The 27,940-nt window shown below is 38.8% G+C and overlaps 1 protein-coding gene across 7 annotated transcripts in view; it reads right to left on the bottom strand.

Annotated features, from left to right (window-relative positions):
- The window catches only part of LOC308193608 (uncharacterized protein), a 51,749-nt gene that overhangs the window by 18,028 nt on the left and 5,781 nt on the right, over positions 1-27,940 (bottom strand). The window contains exons 2-7 of one of the 7 annotated variants that reach the window (XM_080588489.1): positions 21,581-21,697; positions 21,195-21,286; positions 19,663-19,779; positions 18,636-18,717; positions 17,032-17,219; positions 13,616-13,756 (exon numbers count right to left, since the gene is read on the bottom strand). In XM_080588489.1, the coding sequence (XP_080444615.1) occupies positions 19,743-19,779; positions 21,195-21,286; positions 21,581-21,697 (246 nt within the window). In that variant the 3' untranslated portion in view covers positions 13,616-13,756; positions 17,032-17,219; positions 18,636-18,717; positions 19,663-19,742. Of the gene's footprint in view, positions 1-3,631; positions 3,732-4,565; positions 4,710-5,177; positions 5,466-13,615; positions 13,757-17,031; positions 17,220-18,635; positions 18,718-19,662; positions 19,780-21,194; positions 21,287-21,580; positions 21,698-27,940 lie in introns of those variants that run through there. The other 6 variants (XR_013949808.1, XR_013949809.1, XR_013949805.1 and 3 more) reach the window with 6 other exon arrangements.

Genomic DNA, 27,940 nt, shown 5'->3' with positions numbered 1-27,940 from the left:
ATGGCTTAATAATATTGCAGGGAAAGAAGGGAGCAACTCTACTGTTAAGGGACTCAACGACTGCAGCGAAACAGCAGTGAAGATACAGCTTGACAGGCAAAAATGCTGTTCTACTGGGAGAACTTATTCATTTTAGTGAACAAGCATCAGCAAAATAATTATTTTGCTAGTATAAAACACAGCTTTATTTGAAATGTGGAGGCAGGTCTTGGACAAGGACTGAGCAGAGACTCTGAGGCACTGGATCACCTGCCAGAGCAGACTGGCTCACAGTAGGTGTCTCCACTATTCTCCTGTACCAAGCACAGCTTAGACACAGGGAGAAATGGCTTTGGATGACTTAATTCCAGTCTGTGTAGCACTGTTTGAAAGCACAACTGTTCTGCTTAACTATAACAAAACTTGCTTGCTTTTTTCAGCTGCCCCCACCTCTGGCTTAGAGAGGCAATGGTAGGCTGCTCTGTACTAGTTTGCCTTCCTGTGAATTTGTAAGAACTTTTGGAAGCAACCACTGCAGAGCCAAAACACAACCATAACCAAAATTTTAATGCTGGTTTATAGGAAGAAGAAAAGCTGTTTGATTATCACCAGTACTGGGATTTTAGACTGACATTTATCAGTAATATTTTTTAATTTCTTAATATCATAGTACTCAGGTTTCTGTAAGACAGAATATTTTGTGCTAAAATTAGAGTGTAAGCACAAATCTATGTTCAATATCTACTGGTGGAGATTGAGACATCTTCCTATAAATCAAGGGATGAGTTTTGGTCAACTAATAATCTGTTCCCTTAATTCACATATCTGGCAGTCTTGATTCAATGTCCAAGTTTAGATTAAAGGGAGAGCTGCAGTGAACCAGGAACATATTTGCAGGATTGTGGCAAAAAGGATACAAAACAGCATTAGGGTGTAAAATACATAGGGAAAGGTTAAGAAAAGAGCAAAGTAAAGACAGAACAAAATCTGCATATTTCAAATGACTTTTAAGAGGACCAAAATGAGCAAGTAATATAGAAATTATCACAACCAAAAGTCACGGTATTTCTCATCCTAAACCAAGAAAGATTATTGTGCTTGAATAATCACTTTAATGCTATAGCAAAGTCAATGATGAAAATGCCTAAAGTGTTTTTAAAAAAGTCAAACTAATTTTTCTACATACTCTGACATATAGGCTTCTTGTTTACTAAAATAATTAAAAGATTACCTTGGTGTTTTGCATCTCTGTTTAAAAGGAATACCACTTTTTCTACAGCCTTAAGTATTTTTTTTTTTTAACAAGCATAAAAAATCTGATAAGAACCATTGATCTAAAGGGATGATATTAAATTGCTGGGGTTGATTCTCAGGTGACACAAATATGCACAGTTGCATTGATTATAGTGAGTTACACATGCCTACACCACTTAAAGGTTTAGCTTTGTTTCTTGCTGTCATGTTACTGACATTTTAAAAATCAGTTTTGTTTTTTAAATCTAAACTCCTTAAATATTCAGATATGGTCAAGTGTGCAGGAAATCCAACTTTCTGATTTTGTATCCTCAAGTTTTTCTTGTGACAGCTGTGAACTGTGACAGCCCTGTGGAATCAGCATCCAAAAGTCTTCCCAGTCCTGTTGGTTCTTTAAGACCCTACACCTAATTTATTTATTCAACAGTCCTATAATCAGAGAGAGAATTAAAAATAAAATACTAGATAATACTCAACAATGACAAGAAGGTATTAGCAAATATCTTAGCAAATGCCAGGAGATCTGTTAGAGATGTACTTAGGAATGAGTAATATACTACAATATACTAAGCTTCTCCTCAAATATAGGGCAAATTACTTCTTCCTCCATTTTTCTTTTGATTACCATCCTCCTACCAAAGGGAAAGTAGGTTAGATGACTCTTTTTTTTTCCATACAGGTCATGACCCTTTTGAAGTTGTGGTAAAGGGCTCCTGTGTTAGTTAGATGTGCTTTCCCTGAGATTGACCTGCAAATTGGCAATCTGTCTGGCTGCCTGTCAAGAACAATTTTAGACCCATTTTCCTTACCCCTCTCTACCATGCAGATAAGAATAAATATTTGGAACTTGATATCTAAATCTCACTCTTCTACAGTGGGTGAAATTTCCTTCAGCTCTTAATAGCTTCTAGGCTCAGTGCTTGATAAAGGGGGGCTCCAATTTTTATTTATTTTTTTACCTGAAATGGTAACACAAAATAGCAGGAAATAACACTCTGTGGACAGTGCACCCGCAAGGTGTACAATTAAAATGCATGCAGAAGTGATTTATAAGTGAAATAGATTTGAAACAACAGTCAATGGTAAGCAAGAAATTAGATTAAGGTCTTAGATATCTTAAAAATTCCTTCAAGAAGATTCCTATTGCAGCAATTCCTTGTATCACTGATCTGTCTAGCACTGCTGTATATTTGCAAATAAAAGTTATATTCACTATAAGTAAAGAGGCGTTGGGGGGATGTAGCTGTTTTCTTTTTGAAATAAGCAACTAAAACAAAAACAAGTCAAAAAACTCTTTAAATGACCATGCCTGCCTTTACTCCAAGAGAACATATTCTTCATGCTTCACACCACAGACCCACTTCTCAGAGAAGCAGCCTGAGGTAAACGAGTTACTTTCTACTGTCTTCAGATAAAGTAGAGGTCATCAACAGATCAAGCCTTCCCAAGACAAAATGTTCTTTATTTCACTGAAACCTGCCCCCACATTATCTGGTTTGCCTCTGAGGGCATCACAAACACTGACTGAGATCTAATGTATTACTGGTACAGAAGTTGCTTTCAGACGTAACCTCATCTCTAACCAACTGATCCAGTTCTTTGCAGTTATGTTTCCATATATAAAGCTGAACAGAGTGCAGATATCTAGAAGTTATTCTTCAAATGCAGAGTAAGAATTAGTTGCTAAATTGTGGTATAGGAATTTTTTCCTGAGAAGCCTGCATTGCTTTTTAGGTTTACTGAAATTAAATCTCCCTGTTCATCAGACCCCAAAAAAAAAAGTATAGGAGAAACAGATGACTCAAGATTATGGGATTAGGATGTTTTCACTAGTTCTAATTCTTTCTTGATCAGTAAGAGTGTACATGATTATTCACCACAAATTATTCAGTAGCCTTGTTAAAAATAGCAGTTTCACTCCTTTTCCCAGCAGGGAAGCGTTCACACCATAGCTAGCACTAGCAGGCAGTCTTGCCAGGGAGACTGAGGACAGAGCACACAAGGGTCTGAAACACCAACCTAGATAGTATTGTGGATTTTTTAGTCCCTTTGGATCAGAACAGAAAAAATACCACTAAGCCAAACACAGCTGCATCACATGTAGGAACTCTTGTAGGCAAATCCTGAACGTGCAAGTTTTCTTTTTTTGTTGTCCCTCACAGACCACTTACAATTATACAAAAAAAAAAAAAATTATGAGAGAAATGAGAACAGATGTTTAAGAAAAGTCTGATTTTATCTGAGGTTGGTTTTTTTTCGTATCTAACCATACAAAACTTTGTTGTATACAACCCCCCCTGACATTGATATTGCATAATTTTCTTAGTTAAATAGTACAGATTGTAATAAATCAGATAACTTTCAAAATTCAAAAAAACGATACGCAAAGCAACGTAACTTTTGAAGTATACCAGATAATTACAGGACTGAGGAATAGACTTGAGGTACTTAGCATTGTAAGACAATTTGCAGTATGACGCTTGATGTCCAGGGATACACTTAAAAGCAAAATAAAGTTTTGGTCAGTATTTTTTTCTTCCAGTAGCTGGGAAACAAAGCACAAAACAAATGACAAGTAAACATTCAGCCACAGGAAGCCATTAACAACAGTGGGCACCAATTAGGACTCAGCAGGTATTCTTTACACCGCCTGGTGCTCTAGCTCCTCCTCAAATACTTTGGCATAACACTCTCAAACTCAGTCTTAGGAAACAACAGGCTGTTTCATTTACTCAGCAATTTGTAGCCACATATTCCTGCTGATAGGCCCATAAACCTGTTTGTAGTCTTCTTCTGTTTCCCTTCAAGTTTGTGTCATTAGAAACTACAATTACTGTCTGTCCAAAGAGAATACTTTTCAGGAAAGAAAATAAAATTGAGATACTGTGATCCCTTTCCTCTTTGTCTCTCTTCTTTTCAACTTCTTTTAGAAGAGAATGCAAAACAAAATGACTGGTATCAGGAAAAGAGGCTCACAGAGAAAAATATTTGTGAATTCTTCAATATTTTTGCCACAAGAACATTACTTTTTTAAGCACAACTTTTTGGGATAACAGGGAAAAAGGGATATTATTCTAAAAATTAAGCAAAAGCATTAAGTAATTGATAAAGAACTGCATAAAAATATATTCTAGTTCAGCCAAAATCATTCCATAAAGTGTATGTAACTTTGACATACTTATATCAGCAGCATGATATTTTGTTTCTGCTATCCAAAGAACCTGAATAAATTATCCAAAACTTTTAAAGTTACTCATCAATTGTACCTCATTTTTTCCCTTAGGGTAAAAGTACAGACTTTTAATAAAACGTGACACGAAATAGATTCTTACTTTTGCACCTTAAGACTGTAAAATAAAAAAGCAGGTTAGAAACTCACAAACCACCATTTTGCCTTTTTGCTATCACATTGCCAAAGTGAAGAAGTACTTCCTCAGCACTATACTTTTTTTTTTAAAAAAAAAGGAAAAACAGAACCCAACCCAAAGAAGTGAGAGCTCTTTTTAACATGTACCAGGATATAATGCCCACTAAATTAACTTTATATTTTCAATTGCCAACAGCTGTGATCTCACATGTCACTTTTGCATCATTGCTGCTAGATGAATGGTAACCAAAACACCATCAACTGAGGTTTGATCATTTCTTGATACTTTTGTCATTACAAGAAAACAAGGAAAGCAGGCCATGATTGCATTAATTCAGAGTTCTCCGTGTCAGGTCAGACTGCCTGATGCCTTCAAGACATGTTCACATCTATCTACTTTTCCTTTATTTTTAATAATTTATTTTGTTTCCACCTCTCTCTGCCATTTCAAAAAATAATGTGTATAATCTCAAAGTGAACATTAGCAGATTAGTGGGTTAGTTTCCAATAGTCTGTTATGTTAAATCTCCACTGGCTCTTCACAAAGATGCGCTGAGCTACCTGTCAGCTAGCTTACCCATAGCCACTGCTTCCCACAGGTCTTGCTGAAGCTCCCCGCTGCAGCCTGCCAGAGCTGTTCATGCGCAGTCTCCCATACAACAACCCCCACAACCTGCACTGAAAATCCTTGGTGAGAGCAGGACAAACACTGACAGCGTTCTCAGGACTCCTGCCTGACCAGCTGTATGCTTTAAGCCCTGTGGCACCTGTCTTGGTACTGCCGACAGGAATGCGGAGGTGTCCTTGTGGTCCCCAGGTATCGGCAGCCTAGAAATGGCAGCACCGTTTCCTTGCCATACTTGTAGACTGAAGCTCTGCATAACTGGAGGTCAGCATATTGGAGCTATCCAGGCTTTGGGGTTCCTTTGGCAACACAGAAAAACACTACAGACAGGGAAATCTGAGTACAGAAAGCCTAACCAACTTGCTCACTGTCATAGACATACACCTATCACAGAATTTAATGGAGCTGGTATGCAACTCCATGAACGTGCAAGCTCAAACATCATCTTTTACAGTCAAATGGACATGGCTATGGTAGAAATTTACTCAGTCTTCATAATAAAGATTATTTATTCCATTTGAGACTAACTCATATTGGCCTTTCCCATGTACCAAACTGGTGGAAGCTCCGTTAATTCCAGCAAGAGCTACACTGTTCCTCTGTGACAAGGGAACTACTGTGCCTGCGTAATTGTATCTGCACACAGAGGTTTCATATTTGTCTTATTACTTCTCAGAAAGAAATCTGGGTCTAAATCACATAAAATATACACTTAAATACTGATCATTCCAGTACTGATCACTTAAGATCATTAATACAAATCCATGCACAAAACTCCAGTTAAGAAGAAAAGCTGTATTATTTGTATAATTGTATGCATATATATATATAAGCAATCCTTTCAACGCTAAGAAAATATCTCTGAAAACTACAGTTTATACACTGAGATCAAAAGAGGTAGTGTCCCTACTCTATAGCCACCAACAAATCAGGTAGCTAGTCTAAGCCAGTCATCTAGGCTCCTTCTGTAGTCAAGAAAGAGATAACTGCCTCCAGGTTGCCATTTATCGCATTCTAGGAGAGGTGAGTAAAACAGGTGAGATGAATCACCCTGGCATTGCTATCGGCCATGTGGGGGAGGGAGCTCCTTAGATGACTGGCTTGGGAATGTACTTAACTTTTAGCAGCTAACATTAAGAGAAAATCCCTGCTATGAGATGAGGGAGAATTATGTAAACTCACAGTAAATATTTCTACCCACTTTTGAAAAAAATCATGTTATACATGGGCTCGTGAAGGAGGTCAAACTTCAAATTCCCCATGAAAAAGATCATCATACAGTCTCCTCATTCAAGATGTAAGTCACTGGATCTATTAGTGTTTTTTTATAATTATTTTATTTTATTTATTATTATTATTACATTTCTAAGGAAATAAGGTTCACTTTGTTCTGCTTTCCTAAGGAAATGACATTCACATACAATGTTGAGAAATTATTTGTTGCAAACCTGTTAGTTGATTTCATTTAAGTATGACAGAGAGGTCAGAGAGGCATAAAAAAATTCTTATAGCCGATTACCAGGTGAAGGACAGAGCTGTCAGTGCTGACCAAAGGGGAAAGGACAGAACATTGCATCACCCCAGAAAAGCTGCAAGAGCCATTTTGAGGCACAGACCCACAGAACAAACTTCTTTAGCTCACTGCTTAACTCATCCAACACCGCAGTGTCAATTAGAGACAATTGTGGTGTTTTGTGGTTATTGTTTTTTTTATAACATGAATTGTTCTGCAGCAGCGCAAGATGTCTGTTTAGATTTAGCATAATATTCATGCAAACAGTAAGAATAGCTTTCGTTAGTAATAATGCTCAATAGCACCTCTTGCACTACTAAAGCATCTGTTTCTCCATTCTTGCTAGGTATATGCTAGAATTCCTACTACTTATAGATGCTAAGTAAATCCATACAAACAAAAAACTTGGAAAAAAAACTACTCAGATCAACTGGACACCGACTGACATCTACGTCTCTTAGTTTGCAAGTTGTTTTAAACCACTAATGCTTACTTTAAATAGGGAACAGTATGTAATACTTTGATAAGATTCACACCTGACATACTTGCAAGGCCAGCTGTCAAAGGAATTGAAAAATTCAGGTCTGTGCTAGTAACATACATAATCTTCAGTCCCAGTTTCTCCCTGCGTGGGAAAGAAAACATGCTATTTTATGAGCCCTGTAAAACTAACATATAACTAGGAAATAGGTTTAGAAAGGGGCAGACTGTGCATTTAATGTTTTTCTCTGTTCATTTCCTGCAGCCTTCCCCCTTTAGGATTTTCTTTTCTCGTATTATTTACTTACAAAAAGGGGAGAACACAAAAAAACTGATTAAGTGAGTACCTGACTGAACGTAGATATAGGTTTAGAAGTCAGAGCCTGATCTCACAAAGCAAGTAAAATATAGACATGAGATTTGCCTTTCTCTGAACTGCTGTGGCTGGCTGAAGATTCAGAGATACCGACCAAAAACATATTGATATTTAGATCTTAATAAGTAACTGTCACAGTCACAACCGAAACACCAGCCTACACACAGTATTTCACAGTATGTGTTCCTTTAAACACAGCTATAACCATATCACGCTAATAATCTTACTGAAATTCAAAATGGTTGAGGAGAGGAGCAAAAAGTTTGAATTTCCTTGTTTGTTCTTGACCATTTTCTTTGCCCTTTTCCCAGAGCCTATTTCTGCTCTGCAGTACTTCAAGCACTGTTCAGGCTAGCGAGGTGTAAAAGGATGGTAAAACAAGCACTGAGACACACCACGGAGATCAGCAGATTACAAGCTACGTTTTCACAGCCCCAGTTTCCAACAATGTTGGCTTACAGAGAGCCAAAGGCTGGGCATCTGCAGGCTATGAGCAGAGCAAAGCTGCAACTACACTCTGCATGCCCACTTGCTCCCACTCTCCATGCCTGATGACATACATACGTTCATACAGAGAGCAACTGCCAGGTTTGGGTTCAGCAAAACAGTGAACTTAAAGAAGCATTAAAGTACATATTTAAATGCCTTCCTCCATAGGGGAGAAACTTTAGGGAGATTTTCTTGTAATATCCACTGCAACCAACAGAGAAACATATTCTCTGGTATTCTAGAAGAAAATTCTGCTCTCGGTTTTTCCCTGTAGTTGGTTTTCCCCACTTCCTCCTCAACACTCTCCAAAACATACTGTTCTGAAGAAAGCAGTTGAGGAAAAGTTCCCAAATTACCCTGTCCTTTTTCCTACAAGTTTTTTTGTTTTTTTTGTTTTTTTTCCCCTTACACACAATAGTACGACCTGGATTATTTTATTTGCTAAAAATATCTGCCAAGTCTAAAAACAAGCAATCATTTGCTCACCTATTAGTGCATTACATACCCGAGTCAAAGATTTTAAGTCCTAACAGTTTTACAAACATCATCAGTGTAAATGACTCAACAGATTAAGAACTTCACACCACCTAAGACACGCTACAGACACTTTAAAAGCAATGAAATTTAGCAGAATCTGAGCGCACATCTCTGGCCATGACGCATCAGCAAGCAGCACAACACAGCAGAAGCTGAGCCTGCAGACTGAAAGCCAGTGCTGAGGACCCAACATTGACTTTGGGATTTTTACTTTGGGCTACTTCTGGTCTGGATCTATGGACTGAAGCACGCGCTAGCAGCTGGCATGCATGAGCTGAAGCACATCCTCCCTCTGCCCATCCTCTCTGTGAAGTGAGCCACACAGTGCGAAGAGGAGACAACTGGAGATTCACTTCAAAGCATGTTGCAGAAATTGAATTAAATGCTGCTGTAACTAAGTTGTGCCCAGCAAATTTAAAGATGATTTGAAGTTTGTCAGTAACCACAGCAACTTATTTCAGTATGCTTAGTTTCATCACCACTGCTGTTTTCCTGTGGTATCCCTTCCATGTCCCAAACACTCTGGGCATGCATGAGGAGCTGTGCCTGCCACTGAACAGGACTGCAGTTCAACACATACAGGCCTTCACAGCAAGCAAGCTGCACTGACTTACCTATTTCTACAAATGCAGTCTGCTACATACACAGATTGTGGGCAGAGCTAAAAAAAAAAATACTTCTCATTTCCATATTAATGGCAATTATTTCATTTCCATATTAATGTCTGGCATTATATCCATATATTCAATATCCTGTGAGAAGTACTTTAACCAAGCTTAACATATTGGAAGATCAGAAAACTTAGGCTGGAGTCTCTATTTAGGCTTTGAGGCCCCAGTGACCCCGTTCACAATATTACAAAAGCTCAGTCATTCTGTGTGTGCTGGGCCAGGCAGAGGAAGCCCGTGTTTTCCAGTCACCGATATATTTGTTTGACATTAACATACAGTGGGAAACAGCCATGTGGAAACCCTGAGCAATAATGTGCGAGTAAGTCCTGTAAAAAGCAGCATTAGCATACTTTTACAAATCTGAATGACAATTTAGTAATTGGATCCAGGGGCTTTTCCACACAGGCTTCTAGACCCATTGGCACACCAGTGTGGGAAGAGCTTCCTGGAGGCTGCTTATGCTGCTTCTGTGGTGCAGTTAACAGCAGGCATCAGGCTGCAGGCAATTCAGGGGACACTTTCACTGGCAGCTACAAGTCATTAAAATAAAGGGGAAAATGTTTCTAAAAGAAAAGAAGTACTAAAGAACAGCATGCAAAAAAATAGACTCTAGGAGGTTTGAACAACATAAAGCTCTTAGAAACTTTTTGAACTGTTGAATTTAAATTTATTTAAAGAATATTAAGAATATTAAATTTATTTAAAGAATGTAAGTGTCTGGTCTGATTTGAAAAACACACACACAAGCTTTGCCAAATGAAGTTCTTCCTCAACCCTCAAGCTTTAATAGGATCTCCCTTTCTTTCTTTCTTTTTTTTTTTTTTAAAAAAAAAAAACAATCCGTATCAGTACTGAGACAGGCTTGGGATTTCACTAGACACGACACAAACCAGTACGTACAGGGGTCTGTCCAATTCCCTCCCCACCTGTAGCTCTCAGCTCACTTTACACAAACACCAGGCTGTATATGAGTCCCCTTCTGGCATCAGTTACACCTCACACGCTGCATCTTTACCCTGTTCACAGGGTGCCACAACTTCTGATAAGTCATCAAAGTGATCCTGGAATCCAGGCCAGGCTTTCAGGCACAACTTCCAATCTAGCTTGGACCAAGAAGAGCTAGGAAGTGCACTTTCCACAGCCAGTTGCCACCAGGTTCCCATAACACCACAGATTCAGAAATAAAAATGGTCATGTGGTAGTCTGACTACAAGTGCAGTTGGGCATCCATAGAAAAAAAAATATATATATATATACTGACTTAGGAAAAAATATTATGGGAGAGAAAAATGTATATGACAGAAAAAAAAATCCAAAGTGCTAAATGTTATGTGAATATAAGAGAATAAGTACTGTACTTTGAAAACATTTTTTTGTTCTGCCTGACAAAATTAGCAGGATGTTTCTCCATCTACCTTACAAACAGACAGTGCCTAAGTAGCATAAGACTTCAGTATGCATGACTTTACAACTACAAAAATCTGTCTGAGCACCAGGTTGTGCTGGTTTAGGAAACTTTTAAATTCTGCACTGAATTTAAACTTGTATAAACCTCTTCTTCCAGCTTATTAGTGACTTATATCAATCCAGCCTAAATAAAGCACTACATACTCGGCAACAAGTGACTACTATTGTTCATATAAATAAAACAAAACTTGTAACACAGTTCAGCCTTTGCAGCCCTTTCTTTCTAACCATTTGATTAAATAAGTGAAAGTACTCGGTACACAACATTTCCTTTACCCATAAAGAAAAATAAATAAAAAAAGTCCCAGATGGCTAATTTCTTTAAGTAATAGATATTTTATACAAGCCAAAATTAAGACTCAAATGCCATGAATAAAGTAATTCTCTCTTCAGTGACTGTGTTGCTCCAAAAATAATTCAACGCAGTATTCCTGTTAAATATGGAGAAAAGTGTTTCCTTTAGAAGAGGAAATTCCCTTAAGGAAGTTGTTTTAAGATAAATAAAAGTTCAGGATGAAGCCAGCAAAAGGTGTGAAGGATTTCTCTTTGATTTACCAGCTTGTGTATTTGGGCTCAGACACAGACTACATTTTATGCACATATTAATAGGATGCTAATAAGCCTACAACTCTACTTTAACAGGGACCTGTAGAGACAACCTGATATGTGGCACCAGATATATTGGCCCTCTTAAGCAGAAGATTTATTTCCTTCTTGTGCAGGGAGAGAATCAGATTACATATTTTTATTTACAAGTTCAGATGAAAACGTTTTGCAAAGTCAGACTATTACTTTTGTTAGGCTCTTTCTCGGTTAAGGAAACCTTCAAAAGATCAAGTTAAAAGCCAAGACTTTTAGAGTAACTACGAGCAGTTTTTACTCTTTACTGGGAATATTATACACAAAATAAGGCCACTGAGTTGTAAACCTGCTTACAATTACTAGATCATGAAAACAATTCTAGTATCAAAATCATGAAGCACAAAAATTGGCAGAATGCCTTTAAATAGTTTGCTACATTTCTTAGAAATATTTGAGAGAGATCCTATTTAGTTTTAAACATCAAAGGTATTTCAAAGTTACATCTTTTAGTATTTTTTTTTTTTTAAACTACATCTGCAAAATGTTAAAAGGCATTAAAAGAGAAATAAAAAGCTAGATAAGGCTCATCTCAACTATGTATATATATATAGTTTATAGTTACCCTCAAAAAAAAAATCAGAAATTTTATTTAGTATCTTAATTAATTAAACCACACATTCAAACAAATCTTCTGTACATTTTTTCCTTGCAAAGCAAATTTTCGCAATTTCAACTTGTTTTTTCATAGTTCTAATACAGCAAAAATAGATTAGGACAAATTTTCTTTCATTACTAGAAGAAAGCATGACTAAAAAAGTTCTTTTACTTAAAAGTCACACACAAACCAGAATAATTTAAAAACCCAAGTGGCTTCCATTTAAATTTCAAATAAAAATTCTGGGAAATGATAAGCTCATTCTTAGCCTGTTGACACAGAAACTTATCTTTTGTATTAACTGTTGTTTTAATATAATTAAAAAAAAAAAACCATAGCACAGATCTTCATTTTAATTAGAAAAATCAATATGACCTTTTTTTTTTTTCCTTCTCCAATCTATAGTTGTATTTCCAGACTGGCCAACTGGCCAACATGTACGTGGCTAGACACTATTAAAACAGCATACAGATACCTTCTCCTAGCCTGGGAAGGTTCTCAACTTTAAACTTATTTTGTCAGCTCAAGACTGCACTGACAATATTTGGCCCATTTGATTTCAGCAGCCAATTAAAACAGGCAATTGCCAATTACCGGTTACTTTTCTTTGTCAGCTGGAAGGAAGTCTGGTGGCTTTCCTATTTTTAATGCAAAAGCCAATAGACAAGTAGAGTTCTGAAATTACAAAGCAATGCAATTATTTGAATGTTGGCTAATACGGGATTCCCCCACCCTGTCCTGCCGTTTCTACAAGGCAAGTTTCGTTTGTTTTCTCAACCTTCTTCTCAAGAGACTGATCTCTTTTGACTGTGTTCAAAACGCACTCGTGCCCATGTCATTGACTTCAAATGATCCGTACAAAAGTAACCAAGCATGTTCTGAAATGATGCACTTAGCACTTCACAGAGATGCTGTTCCTCTCATACATGCCGCAGCCATCATTGTACAAAGGATTTTTACAAAGTTGTTCTTGAATCTAACCTGCCCTTCTGACCACTGATGAGAAGTCTCTCACCCTCCTCCCACCTGAACTCCAGCTTTGAGAAGGCACGCATGAAGGTCCCATGTTTCAGGCCACAGATTCTCTTGCAGAGGGAGGAGGACAGCTCCAGGGGACCGTCACAGTGTCTGGAGAGCTGTGCAGCTCTGACTGTGTGACCGGGTACAGCTGCATTCAAAGAATAGCGACAAGTCAAGTAACCACTGCTATCTCCTGCGCATCCTCTTCCGTTTCTTCAGTGTATGATCAAAATAGCCAGGGTGCAGGCTCAAGGGAGGAACATCTAAGAAAACAGGAGACCCATAAGGCAGAGCTCAATGAACCACAGACTGCCTGCAGAAATACATACACACTGATGTAATGTACATCCAAATACACTGCAGGTTGCGTTCTGTACCGGAGGCAGTGAGATGCGAAGAGCACATGTGCCTGCAGCACTTGGGCAGGTGTCCCCCTCACTCTGGATGCCTTTCATCCAGAGGGGCTTGTTTACGCTGCATACCATCTCTCTCAGCAATAACCACACACACAGCCCACTCCACGGCAATAGAAAAACAAACTGCAAAGATGAGACTGATTTATTCTCAAGTGGACTTGGTGAAGTCAATAGGGAAACTGACCTTGGCAAAGTCACCTCACAGCACCTCAGAAATGCTCACGTTTGTTAGCTGCCCTGCCACGGAAACACATTTTTCACCAGTGAAGCTGAATCTTAGCAACCCACGAGAGCTTTAGAGGGTCTGGAAGCAGCAGTGTCCTTTCTAGAACAAGGATAAATAAATAAATAAGCAAAACCAACAGCAGCAGCAACAAAAACAACTAAAAGTAAACAACAACAAAACTCACAAGGTTATAACAGCTTTTTTTTTTGTTTGTTTTGGTCTGGGACTATATATGTTTACAGTAATAATCTTGCTTTCACTCCCATCATAAAAGTACATTTTTCTCTCATCACACTAGTGGCTAAGTGAAAATTACAAATGCCATTTTTCTCTGTGAAGACAATTCATATTTTAGAAGATCAAGATCATCAGGGTATAAAAAAGTATTATATATAGTTTCAATATTTTGAAACCTGGAGAACAGAAGAGGAGGCACTCATTATTTATAAAGTAAAGCACCTTGTGTTTGGAAAGTTTCTTCTTCCCCTGATTTTTATGTAATTTTACTTTTTGAAGAAGTTTTAAACTAGTAACTAAACAGAAAGGCAAATTGTAACTATTCAATCTACACATTCATCTTACAGTGTCCCATCGTGCTTTATTCACCATGGTAAGATATGCCTATAAGAATTGATACACTTCGTCTATCTTGCCATACACTGACCACCCTGCCTGTAATTTTCCAATTTCCCCTTCTGCCAGAATAGTAGAGATAGCTGGCGTCATTACAAATGTGACAAGACCTGTAACAACAGGAAAAGCAAGAAGCAGAATCTGAGTTAGGAACACGCTGCATGAAGAGCCCTGTTTTGAGCAGCATTTGAAATGCTTGCTTAACTTGAGATGTGCAAGTACAAAAGACTGCCCTGAGCAGGGATGCTTTCCCTTTCTGAGCTGAGGCCAGAATGATTGCTTAGTTCTGTAACAGACGAACAGACAAATACTTCCACTAGAACTAGCAAACGCTCCATTGACCTTTCCTTTCATTTAAAGAGTAAGCATCACACACCTGTTTTGGTTTACTTATTTTTTTTTTTCTTTGGAGTCCTCAGGTTGATTATATTCAATGTTACAATAATTCACCTAAAATTTCACAACAAAACAAATGCTTACTTTAAAAGAGAGAGAGAGAGAGAGAGAGAGAGATCTGACACCTGTAGGCTTAAAAATAAAGTTCAGTTGACGCCTATGAGAAAATTACAAATGTTTGGAAGAACCTATACTTGATATGAATGTTATTTATTGAATTGCATGTTCTCTTCTTTTACTTGCCATGATATTATGGATTCAGGAATGTCTAAACTTCTTCATAGGAGGCATCTGAAACTATGTTCTACCATTTGCAATTACATTAAAAGAAACAAAGTACAGGGGGAAAAAAAGAAAGAACATTATTCTCAATCCCATGGGAACCATGTAATTACATTTAAAACACTCCTAATCGACGAAACATAGAATGAAAGAAACACTCAGGTTCACACACTTTCCACCACATTATGTGTTGTATACAATGCTGCAAAGAACTGTAAGAATACCATACTAAAAAAAAAAAAATGAAAGAGGAAAAAAAATCCAAGATAATCCTGAAGCCCACAGGTTCCACTACTAAATCTGCCTTCAGAATAAGTATAAGATGTACCCAAGGGGTCTGTAACATTGAAAAACCTGCTTACCCTCTGTCTTAATTTTTGGAAACAAGCCTCCTAATTTTTTGATATGGGGTTTGACTAGACTGGTAGTGCCAGCCAGTGCACAACAGGCGGGCTTCGCTGGAGCATGGCTGGAGAGACAGGAGGGCTTTGCTAAAGCATTAATCAAAGAAGAGCCCATGGAAGCTGTGAGCAACAGATGAGCCACCTGCATAAAACAATGCTAACAAGGGAAAGAGTTACATGACAAATATGACAAAGTCCTGTAAAGTAAGTGCCAGAAGAAAAGGAAGATATGTATTGCACACTGGTGGTCTGTGGTAGGAATATGGAAATGGAGTGTCATCTTATACAACACTGTGGTGGCCAAGGTATAAGAGCAGAATCAGAAAGCACGGAAGCTTCGTATTGGTAAAACAGTGCTTTTGAGATGTGCCCGTTCACAGGTACATCTACGTTGTCTACCAGGTTACAACTGTACAAAGGCTGCGCTTTACTGAGATTAAAGCTGGCAGAGCTTTTGCCATAGAAGCAAGCTCAGGGTCATTTTCTAGGACACAAGTATAGCCCTGAGGTCCCTGGACAGGAGAGCCATCAGCCTAGCTGGGTCCTAGGAGGACCCTGAGGGACCCACCACCACAAAATGCAAAAGACATCACCACCTAGTGATGTCTTTGGTCCAGACCATGTGGTTGCAAAGAGGGAACTCTGATCACCAACCTTCCTGCTGCAGCCTACTAAGGACCTGGCACATGAATAATGTTGTAGATTTGCAAGCAATAGCGAAACTGTACTTCTCAGTACAGGGAACGCCCCCACGCTCTCTACCAGAATAGTTCAGCTCTTACGACTTCTTGCAGTGCACTGGTGCCTCTGAACCCCACGAGATTCTGTGCAAAATTATTCAGACAGAATAATCACCTAACACAAAACGTGAGCACCTCCCCACAGTGAGGTTACAAATCGGTGTGGCTGAAGCACAGCTATGCCATCAGAAAGCAAGTTGCATGCCATGTGCGCTGTTAATGCAATAAACCCCATTGCTGAACATTGCCACAGGAAGAGTCAGCCTTCAAGGACTGTCCGACAAAGGCTGAAGGGTTTACACTGAGGTAGAATGTAAATGCTTGTGCCACAACTTTATCCACTAACAGATGGTACTGTCTTCGTGTCTCTTCCTCTCTCCTTGTTTAATTGATTTGCAAGGATTTATCAGGAATCATCAAATTCTTCATACTGCTTAGACAGCTCACATAGCAGGAAAACTGTACTAGTCCTCCAGAAACAAGTCTCCAATTCAAGTAAAAGTGCACAGCACGATTGATTCATTTGCTGTTCATCTACAGAGACTATGCAGATGAACTCAATTTTTGGTTTAAACGAAAAATGAGGTAGCAAGAATAAGAACATAATAATATATTGCATACCTTTAGTTACACTCTGTAAAGAAACGTGTTTTAGCAGAATTTGATAGCAATTGTTTAGAATATCATTTCCCATACCCAAATGGGAGTAAACTTTGGAAGGGGAAGTTGTAAAGTATGCAATGAAAAGTCCTGATGGAAGAGCCTAAAAAAAAAAAAAGAAAAGAAAAAAAGGCATTTGGTTTAGGTTTTCTTGTTTTCCATTTTCATAATAAACTTTGGGAAAAGAAAAAAAAACAACAAACAAACAAACAGCATCCCACCCACTGAACTAAATATAACAATAATAAATATAGCAAACCTCAAATTTTAAGACCAGCAGTAAAACAAAACTAAATACTTGGCTTGCACAGGAGTGATGAGTTTTTGTGCTCTGATATCCAGAGGCTTTGTCTCAGGATGTTGAGCAAAGTTGCTGCTTGCACTGTTCGAATGTTCGAACTTTTTGTTGTTGTTGTTGTTGCAGGTTTTCTTAAACAGTGACCAAAGCTTTAAAAAAAAAAAAAAAGAAAAAAAGGGTTGTAATGGCTTTGGACACCTAGTTAAGCGGCCTGTTTCCCCAAAGTGCTGATGACCCAGGAGCTCCTATTCACTTCAAAGCATAGGATTTCGGAATGTTTGTTGCTTTAAGATTTATGGTCTCTCTACATCCTAACTGAGAGATTCAAGAAATTACAACTAGTAGCTCATCTCCATTAAAATTAGAAAGAAGTGCTAGACTGATTTGTGGCATCTATTCCAGAGGCCAACACGTTCATGTCTTCACAGACCCTGCAAGTGGAATAACTAGCGTGAAGAAATGAAGATACCACAGAGAAAGCTTTGCTAAGGGTAAACAGGACAAAGTGGAGAGGTGGGAGCTGTTTCTGCCTGCGAGCTAGCACTAAGTGAACAAAATATTGTTCAGATCACTGCTCTGACTATATTCCAGTCAGAGAGCCAGCTTAACAAGATTTTGTAAACGCAGAACCACAAGCTGGGCAATAACAATCCAGGACAGCATGTGGAAATTCATATCTAAACAAAATAATACCACGAGGAGTGAAAACTTCCATGCAGGATTGTTCCCCAGTTCTTACAGAAAATGAGACGAGTTTAACAGTGAACATTTCAGAGGACTTTCTCCTCTTCTGAGGAAAAAAAGTAGCAGCTACTGAGGAGGAAGAGTCCATAAAAGGATGGCAGTGTTAGCAACTTGAGTGACAGACAGGAAGGAGATTTCCACAATTGGCATTTGGTGAATTGCAAGCTATAAAAACTGTTTGGAGTTTGGTGGGTTGTCTGAGGTTTCTAGGCACAGCAGTTTAATTCTGTCTGTTACTAAAAGGTCTTGTTTTATTTAAAAAGATTTATTTCAGAATTTCTTCGTATACCATATTAGAGGAATAAAAAAGGGAAGAAAACCAAACTTCTTGCTCTTAGCAGGCTACATTTTCAGCGACTGCATGATAATTGGTTTTTTTCATCTCACATACTTTGCATCTATCATTAGAAAAAAAAGTTACTGTTGTAGTTACCATTGCAAACTGCCTTCCTTCCCTTTTGCCTGATTAATTTAGCTTTTATTCTACTGTTATACATGGTGATTTTTGTGCTTTTAAATCTGCTTAGTCTTTACTATTATGCATAAATTGCTGAAACATGTATGCATCTATGCTGAAGCCTAAACTTAATAATCCAGGCCCTCAGCGCTGATTTGTCCATTTTAGCTGAACTGAACTGAAATTCTTTCCTGTACCAAAAGAAGGACAGGTCTACAGCTCTGCAGGCAGTCTGAAGTTTGTGTCTGTTTGAAAGGAGAGCATCTGTAAAATATTTAGATTAGGAAAAAGGTTTCAGGACAAAATATAAGTAAAGTCTTTTTGAAAACAAATTCCTTCTCCTAATCCAAAGCATTTCATCCACCTGATGAGGTAGAGGTAGGGGGAAGAGATTTGTCCTTTCTCTTCTTGTAGCACAAAGTCATATCATAAGAACAGATGGAAATCTCAAGAGAGACAAATAAATTTTTAAGGCTTAACATTCAGGCATTAGAAGGCAAGGTTAAAAAAAAAAATCTACTTTCTTTGTTGTTAATGTGACAATGTCCAGTGGTTTGATTCAGAGGAAAACTTTCGTAAGTGTCACTGCTCTGTTCTGTTGAAGGAAGCACACTGTCTGACATCAGCTCTGCTTAACTAATGGCTCTACAAAAGCATTTTTTTGACATCTGCCATCAAACTGCATCCCTTACTCAGATTTCTCACTCTTTTTGAGTAAGTTGTTTCTTGCAACCAGACTTTCCAACAGTGTTCCCTAGCTTGACAATTGTATTAATCTCCAGTGACAGAAAACACATCGATCCTCCACTGAACACACCAGTCTTACTAAGAGTAATAATTATAGAGTGCAACCTTCTTGTTATGTTACCTTTCCCAATATCCTCAAATCCCCCAGCTTCACACCTTTTTTTTTTCCTTTTTTTTTTTCTTTTTTCTGTTCATGGTTTTTTTTGAGCCCAAAATCAGAAATTTGAATCTGAACTCTGTTTTTGAACTTCTTTACTCAGGAAGTCTTGGTAGCACGCATACTTAACATTTCTCCACCCACAGAGACCCCTACATACTTTAAGGTGGTGCTGGGAAAAAAACGTCTCTCTCATCAAGTAAGTTATGCTTGGCAGGTATTTTGTTAAATACTTGTGTGTTAATAAAGCATGATATATAGATAGATGTAACCTGGACAGATGAAAGTTAAAGAGAGAACTGTAGAAGCCTGACTTATTTTGCAAGCTGAAACTATTTTAAATTATAAAAGCCCTTTGAATAGTCATTTCACGTATTTGTTTCATTGTGTCTTTAAGAGGGAACAGACAGACTGATCTCTCATATATATTTAAGAAACTTATCTGCATGATTTTGTTAAAAGAAACTAGTACCAAGAAGATGCATACCTTTTATTTCCTTGTAGTCTTGTGGAATTCTTAGGAGCAGATACATACTAAAACTTCCATTTGATAAAACTACTTGTTGACTAAATTGGAAATTGAGATGATCTGTTCCCAGAATGTCTGGAATAAGTGAATAGAAGCATACGTTCTCATATTATTCTCATAATATTCTATATAATATAATAATATTCATATTATTCTCATAATATTCTCATACAAAATAGTTTACAAAGAAGCGTATAGAAGTCACAGACCAGTAATAACTGTTTATGGGGTCTTGCCTATAATGGTGGTGGTTTTCTCCTGAAAAAAAAAGGAAGACACCAGCAGATTTAGTCCATGAACTCTTTCCCTTCCTCAGTTTCTGGAAGCTTATTTTCTCTATTCTCAACGAGGAAGAATTAAGGTGGGTTTTCTTTTTCAGAGGGTGATATACTGCTAGTCTGCACACACTATTACCCGTATATTTTCAAACACCACAGTATTATGTAACTACAAATATCTATTTATCTAAAAATATCTATGTATCTATAACTAGCTAATATCTATAACTATAAATATCGAAATATATATCTATTATATATATATTTTTAACACTTCTGGCAACTACAGCGATTCCCCAGCAGATGGCAACATTGATCTGGCTTTGATTCAGTAACACCTGGTGCCCACCCACCTACCCAGGAAGGACATACCCACAGCAAGAGATCTTCCCTCCTTTGAGCTTCAGAAACCTGCGTGCCTTGAAGCCCGCTTTCACTACATGCACACATATTTTTTGAGCAAAGCTTACTCTTGGTTTCTATATGCTGCCCGAGTCTCCGTGAGTTTCAATTACTAACTGCCTTAATCTATGTGTTCCTTTATGTCACACGTCTCCAACAAAGGTGTACAGAGAAGTGATTACAGCTACCTAATATGCTAAATAACAGTGCGTACTCAGAGACAGAGTACAAGAAGGAAAAGAAGTCACAGGACTTAGCTTTCTGGAAGAAAAGCAGATTCAAACTCTCAATAGAATGAAAGGTGGCTTTTAACTGTATACTATTACTATCTCTGGCACTACAAAATTATAGCTGTCGTGCTACTGCATAAAACTGTTATGCAAACTTAAAAATTGTACTTGGACTACAGGCAAATCTCTTCTAGTTATCAGCAACGCTTGAGTTGAGACGCAGGGAAGTCAACCCCTGATTTCCCTCTGCACTCTGTTAGAGGAAATGCTGGAGTTAAGTATTAACTGTAAGAAGGTATTAAGAGAGCATCCCACAACACTGACTACAAAAGGGTTTTAAAAGTTCTTCTGACATACCATGTATTTGCATATGTCATTACACAAATAAATACTGATGAATATGGTCCCTCTAACTTTTAGGTTAACAAAGGTCAGCTATTGTTTGATGCACAGGTGAATACTCTACACAAAAAAATGGCAAAATAACTCCCTATAAGCCTTGCTCTGCAGACTGTCATCTGTCTGTTGAAAATAACGTCACAGCACTGTAATAGCAAGATACTACACGTAAAGGTCTCACCTCATTTCCCTTAGTTTTAGTAAGAATGCACAACAGGAGAGTGTTTTTCTGAGGACTGTCTTCGGCATTAGGCTAAAAGGTCCATTTTTTCTCTTTCCCACATAGAGATAAAGGATAAACAAATGAAATAAAGAAACGGGTAAAATAACCACAATAAATTTTACCACAGGTAAAATGAAACACAGCTACCAGTAATATCAGAATCAGTTCTCTTATCACCTAAACCAAGGAATTACTTTGGCACTCCATCAACAGAGGAACTCCCCTTGCACCAGGGTACTACACAAGGGAATTCCAGCCTTTGGGCAACTGAGACGTTTCACTACTAACTAAATCTTTAAATCCAGCAGAGTCAGTTACCTGAAAACCTGCTCTAATGGCTTTACCTGATCCATCAGGTCTTGTTTAATCACACCTTCCTTGTCTTCCTCACTAAATGCTGATTTGCAGTTTTTCTTCTTCTCTTTGTTGTCTTTGATAGCCCCCTCCTGCTTGTGGTTATTCTGCACGAAGAGATATCAGTGTCAGAAAAGAGCAGCTGTACAGTTGTGGCAATGGATACACACTGCTCTTTTTGTGATGCTTATCTTTGCCAATATACCGTTCTGAACTTTGATAAAGTACGTCATTCATGCATCTGTTTGAGTGTAGATTTTAATTCATACTTTTCATTTTGTTACTATTAAGCAATAGCACAGGCTAACAAACCATTTAAAAGTATAACAAGTAGCGTCAATGCTGTTTGTATGGCTTTTAGTAACTGACCTCAACATGCCTGCCTGGGTTTTAACCCTACCTACAATTTCAGTAGATAACCAGAATGATGTTAGAACTTAACTGAGCTTTAACACACTTTTGCATGCTAAACGTACTTCAAAAACCAACAGCCTGCTTCTGGTTCTCAAACACCTCCAGCAAATTGACATAGTACATACTTAAGAACCAGTTAACACAGCAGATACTCTATTCTGCTGTACAGAACAGGTTTTTACAGCCCAAATCCTGCAGGCTGCACCAGCAAACCACAAAGATTTGCTCCAACACAACTTATAAATCCCGCTGAAATGCAGAACCTCTTGTGCCATGAATGATGCTACAGTGTATTAGGGACATCCATACAGGTGGGCAGATATGGCACAGGACCTGCAGGACATGGGAAACAGCTGGAGTTGGAGGGATATCCTGTGGCAGTAAAACAGACACATAAGTAAGTCAGCTCTTTGTCTGGCACTGACTTATGATCTCAGCTCTGGCTTGGGGAACTAAAGTACTCAAGTACAACATACAGGAAAATCTGATGTAATTTAGTGAATTCTATCAGTGATTTTTTTTTTCTTGGTTTATTTTAAACTACCAATAGCTCAGCATCCATTTCTGCCTTAGCCAGATACTTCCCAGGGCTCACTAAATTTTTCAGTGTCATTCCAAGATGCAGACCCTTCAGAAAGCAATCCTGTTTTCCCAAGCCATAAAAACTCCATAGCTTTTGTGGCAATACTTCTGGTGTTGCAAGCTCCCACACCAGTCAAGAGGCAACACAAAGCAGTTAAGAACATGTACATTCACTTGCCTCTAGCAAATGCTATGTGAGACTAAGTCTGAACACACTTTTCCCGTTTGCAAGAGATGGAAATCTGCAAAGAAAATAGTTACCATCTCACAGGGATACCTGTCATTACCGAAAACATTTTTGTGCAACTTTGCTTCTTCCTTCTCCCACTGGTGCAATTTGTTGCTATGAAATCTCAAGAATGCCAGTGACTGATTCTGAAAGTCGTTGCATATCTGATGTGTGTCTAACAAGCAGCAAAAGGAAGCAGATGCAACAAGTAAAAAGACAGCAAAATAAAAATGACAGGCATACAGAAAGAAACTTTGTTTTGTTTAAAAAAAAAAAAAAACATGAAGAAAAACCACCACTACTTCTTCCTCCTGCTCATTTGCAAAATCCGTCTTGTTGGCTAAACACCAGAGTAGTGCTCAATAGGCACATTGCTCACAGTGGGGAGAATCCTGCCCGCATTGTAAGCGATCCTTTGCTACCAAGGACACGAGCAAACATGCATAATCCTGGCTGTTCCCACCCTGCAGAAAGGTCTGCAGGCACCTTCTGAGCTGAGAAGACCAGAATGCAGCCTTGGCACAGCACCTCCCAGCTCTCACCCCCAAGGATTAGGCAGTAACAGTGCCTGGAGTGAAGAAAAACACCAACCGTACCTTATGGCTTCGAGAGCATTCTGTTAGTTGGAGGAGAGGGCTAAGGAAAGAAACTTAAAATCAGTAGTGATAATTAACCCATTCCTCTTCTGACTTAAATCCAACATTTGTAGTGCTCTGGGCAGTGAGGTGAAGTAAACCTTTACAGTCGTATCAAAAGCAGTGAGTTGAATAAGCACCAATTGCACTATTGATTCAGATGAACGTTCTCCCACACTGGATTAATGTTGAATGACACAGGGATCTCCTGCCTCAAAAAGGAAGAGACTGATGGATGGTCCACGTAGTCATATTCTTCAGAGGCAAGATGATCCTACTGAAAACTACACAGACAGATTTATGAGAGAGAAATGGAACAGTGCCATGGACAAAGATACTTTTTGTCCTTTTGTGCCATAGTCCTAATGTCAGTACTTTATCCCTCCTCCCCCCAAAAAAAAGATTAAACACAGATCTTAGGTGTGCAAAATCACCTGAATCACAACACATATAAATGAAGGGCCTGAATCCACAGAAGTCGAAAGAGGTATACCCTTAAATTGAGGCAACAACTGGCACCGTTCCATCTTTCCCATCATTTAAGGCATTCAACTCACAGTCTGGAATTCACAAGTCCAAGTCAGACAGCAAAACCCACAACATGCAGTAGTGCACCTGCCTACTTTTTTTCATATTTTTCTATATAAGCCCTATTTTTCTATTTTCATCTTGCAGCAGTTCCCTGATGATACCCCATTTGCCTCTTCCCACACAGAGGTTCCCAACAGTACCATTCCAAGACAATGCTATACGCTTTCTGAAGCTGAGTTCACATCTCAGTGACACTGTTAAAATAGCAGACATAGATTAGTTCTGCTGAAGAGGGAGTATTGTGAGTCTGTGCCTATTTACCTCTTCCCTACCGACACAGTTCGGAAGTTTATTCCTGATTCAACATCAAAGGGGATTGAAAACTCCATAGTGCTGAAAAAGTGTAGAAAGCTAAACAAAAAAAAAAACAATTAAACCACCATGAGAAACCTTTCTGGACCAAGACAATCTAAGATTCCTTTTAAGCTTGTGCAGCACAAATCTTCACCTACATCACTTAAGATTTTTCATGCAACATGTCTTTTACTGTACGTTTCCATACCTCCCGCAGTACCAGCTGAGGGGAATTCAGTCTCAAAACAGGTGAGCAACAAATCAATAAGTGTTTGTTGCAGGAAAAGGAAGTAACATAAGCAATACAAGACTGCCATCACATAAAGGTGATTTATGTTGTGTAGCATCCTGGCATGCACACCAGGAAAAACAGAAAAGGTATTCAGAAGATGAATAATCAAACACATATGTTGAGATACCTGTCCTTCTTTTACACGATCTAAACTTTGCCCTGAGTAAACACAATTGCTGAGAAGTCTCTGTAAATGCACTCTTAAATCCAAGTAGGAATCTGCCAGATGGCATGTGAATGGTCTTTCTGATTAGTTGAGTGCTGAATTATTTGCCTGCTGTACATAAGGTGCTATGTTGAATCCACGCAAAATAACACTGCCTTGTGTCAACACTGCTTCATTCTCTTCTGTGGTAGGTGATGTGCTGGCTACCTTTTCTAAAGAATTTAAACAGAGCCCCACAAAAAGTACACATTGTAGTCCTTGTAGTCCTAACTTCAGTACTTTATCATTCTCCTCTCCCCGCCACAAAAAAAAAAAAAAGAAAAAAAAAAAAAAGGATTAAAAACAGATCTTAGGCTTGCAAAATCACCTGAATCAAAAACATATATATCAAGGGCCCAAATCCACAGAAGTCTAAAGAGACATACACTGAAATTGAGGCAACACCTGGCACTGCTCCATCCACTATTTAAAGCATTCAGCTCACAGTCCGGAATTCACAAGTCCAAGTCAGACACCAACAACCACATCCATCATGCTTCAACGAGCCTGAGGCTTAAGTCCTGGAGATGTGCCCTCTCACAGGTACACAGACATTTCTCATGCCCTGACTGTAGAGGGGAAAAGAAAAATCCTGAAGTAACAAAGTACCTAAGAAGGTTTCTCAAATCTGCACTTGGATGTTTCACTATAAATCTTGATTTAACAAACAAGGGCCAATGTTCCCTCCTAAACAGATGCACTGTTCTGTCATCCCTGCTTGAGAAAACTGTCCAAAGTTGGTAAACTTTGTGTAACAGGCTACTAGTAGTTAATTCACTCCCTCTGCATGAAGGAGTTCAAGCGCACATCCCTTTACCTTCCAGGAGAGCAATGTAACAACCACACTGTCGACTAAATTACACGAAAATATTTTACTTCTTTACTAGACAAGGCAAAGAGGGCACACGAGGCTATAACTTTAGCCTAAAACAATGGCATGAACCAGGTAGAGAGGAATATTACTTTTCACTAGCTTCTAAAACTGTGTGGTTTCTCTTTTAATTGCAGTAATCTGACAAGAAAGAGCATTCCACAAACAAGATCTCCTCTTCCAAATCCTAGTCTCCCACCTCCATATGAACACACAGTCTCCCACATACAAAAAGTTGCCCCTGAAAATAGAAGAGCTGCTTTTGAAACTGGAGCTCCACAAGTCAGGCCACAGTCTCACAGAAAAAGCATTTACTGCTCACAGACAAGCAATAAAAATACCCCTTAGGCAACTGTTCAAACCGTGAAAAGAGACTGAGTCGCATGAGCTTTATTTGTTCCCTTCACACATACAGATTCCTCAGCAGATGAGATGCGAGAAAGAAGGACCCTATTAGTATGCTCAGGAAGCAGAAGCTCAGGTTTGCCAGCCTTTTACCAGGCAACATGGCCAACATGAAGCAGAACAAGCCAACATCACCAAACAGGCCACATAATTAGATGGGGTTTGGGAATTTTCCATACACTGGTGCAGGGAACTGTTGTAAAAACCATCACTGCAAAGGGTTACAAACTCCTAGGACGGTAATTAAGCTGCATAAGGAAGAGAAGATCCTAAACAACAAATGGAGCTGAGATCACTTAGAAAAAGCCTGTACAAGTCCACAAGTAAGGTGGATGGATGAATTACTGAAGACCTAACTTTTGTGTGCTTCTCCTCTCAATAGAAGCATCTCTGTGTGCGTATAACTTCCTAGGGTACTCTTTTCAGAAAGGAAAAAGCGCATGCCGCCTTTCCCCCAGCTTCTCAAAGAAACGACACCCTGCGTGCATCGCATTTGCCACCCACACCAGCCGCCAGCAGGAGCAGGACTGTTTGGGTGCTGGCGCAGACCCGAGCGAAGGAAGTGACTCTGTAGTGCCCGGTTGTCACTTGCTACCCGAGTCGACCCCGGGAGAGCTGGGACAACCACTTACTTCCGAGTTTCACAGAGGTTTGCCGGCTCTCTCAACAGTGTCTGTTGAGTTCTGCCAGCTCCAACGGCAGCAGAGCCTCCAGCTCTGCTCCTCCTGGCTGAGCCTTTCTGTCCCTTCAGCCTGGCTCTGACCCAAATCTATCATTTTCCCAGGTGTCTGAGGACGTTTTCCCTTGCCCCAGATCTGTTACCTCCAGCTCTAGTTCTTGTTGTGTTTTAATCCAAAGCTGTGGCTGGCAGAGAGCACTGCAGTTTAGGGATGGCTGCTCCTGCTGCCGTGTCCCACCTCCTCGCCCCAGGAGGCAGCTGTGGCTGCTAACGAAGTTCTGCCTCACTCCTCAGGTCCTCATTTTAAACACACTTCAGGCAGAAAAATAAGAAAAAAGTAACTTTCGAATCAAACAACACTTTGAGAGAGTGTGCAAAGTAACATATTATTTGATCAAATGCAGATAAATATTCCTCACCAAAAAAAAAAAAAAGGCTGTTATTGGACACAAAGGCAACAAGTATCAAATCATTGCTACAAAATGTGGAAATGCCGCATCAAGTACACCAAGATCGATGCACTTTTTTGTTTTTCTCCAGTTTTAATCGGGTGCAATTGAACATTTTTCACTGAAGTTTCAAATATATATATTTTTACCTGATGCGCATACTTGGAATATAACTTCATCTGCTCTGGGGGTTGTTTAATGGTTAAAAAATAGCACTGGGATCTAAGAGACACCACGAGTCCTAAACATAGAAAATAGTTTACCCACTTTATTCTTGATTAGAGCACAAGTAGTCAGTGCTGCAGTACAAATATTTGGCAATAACCACAACCAACTGCCACGACAGAAATATATTAGACAGAAGAGAGTGAGCTGCTGGGCTCATGTAAATTTAATGTCAGAATATATTATCTGCGGCTGCACTTTGCAACTCTGCATGGCTTTGTGTGGAAGATAAAATGCTCTGATTTACAGCACTATAAATGTTTGCTAAATGCCTTAATTGCTCTCTCTTCTTTCAAAGTGGCACTTTATTATTAGCTTACAGAGTGTGCTATGTAAGGCAGATAGTTTTTTCCTAATTCATTATTGACATGTTAAGAATCTGTATTTTACTAATATTCCTTTGAATAAGAAGAGCGTCTGCTTTACCTCTGCTTTCAGTGATGAACAGCCACATCCATCTCCTTGTTACTATGGCAATA

This window comes from Anser brachyrhynchus (assembly GCF_964034855.1).
Source record: "Anser brachyrhynchus genome assembly, chromosome: 3".
Lineage (NCBI taxonomy): Eukaryota > Metazoa > Chordata > Aves > Anseriformes > Anatidae > Anser > Anser brachyrhynchus.
This window is presented reverse-complemented; position numbering and strand designations above follow the sequence as displayed.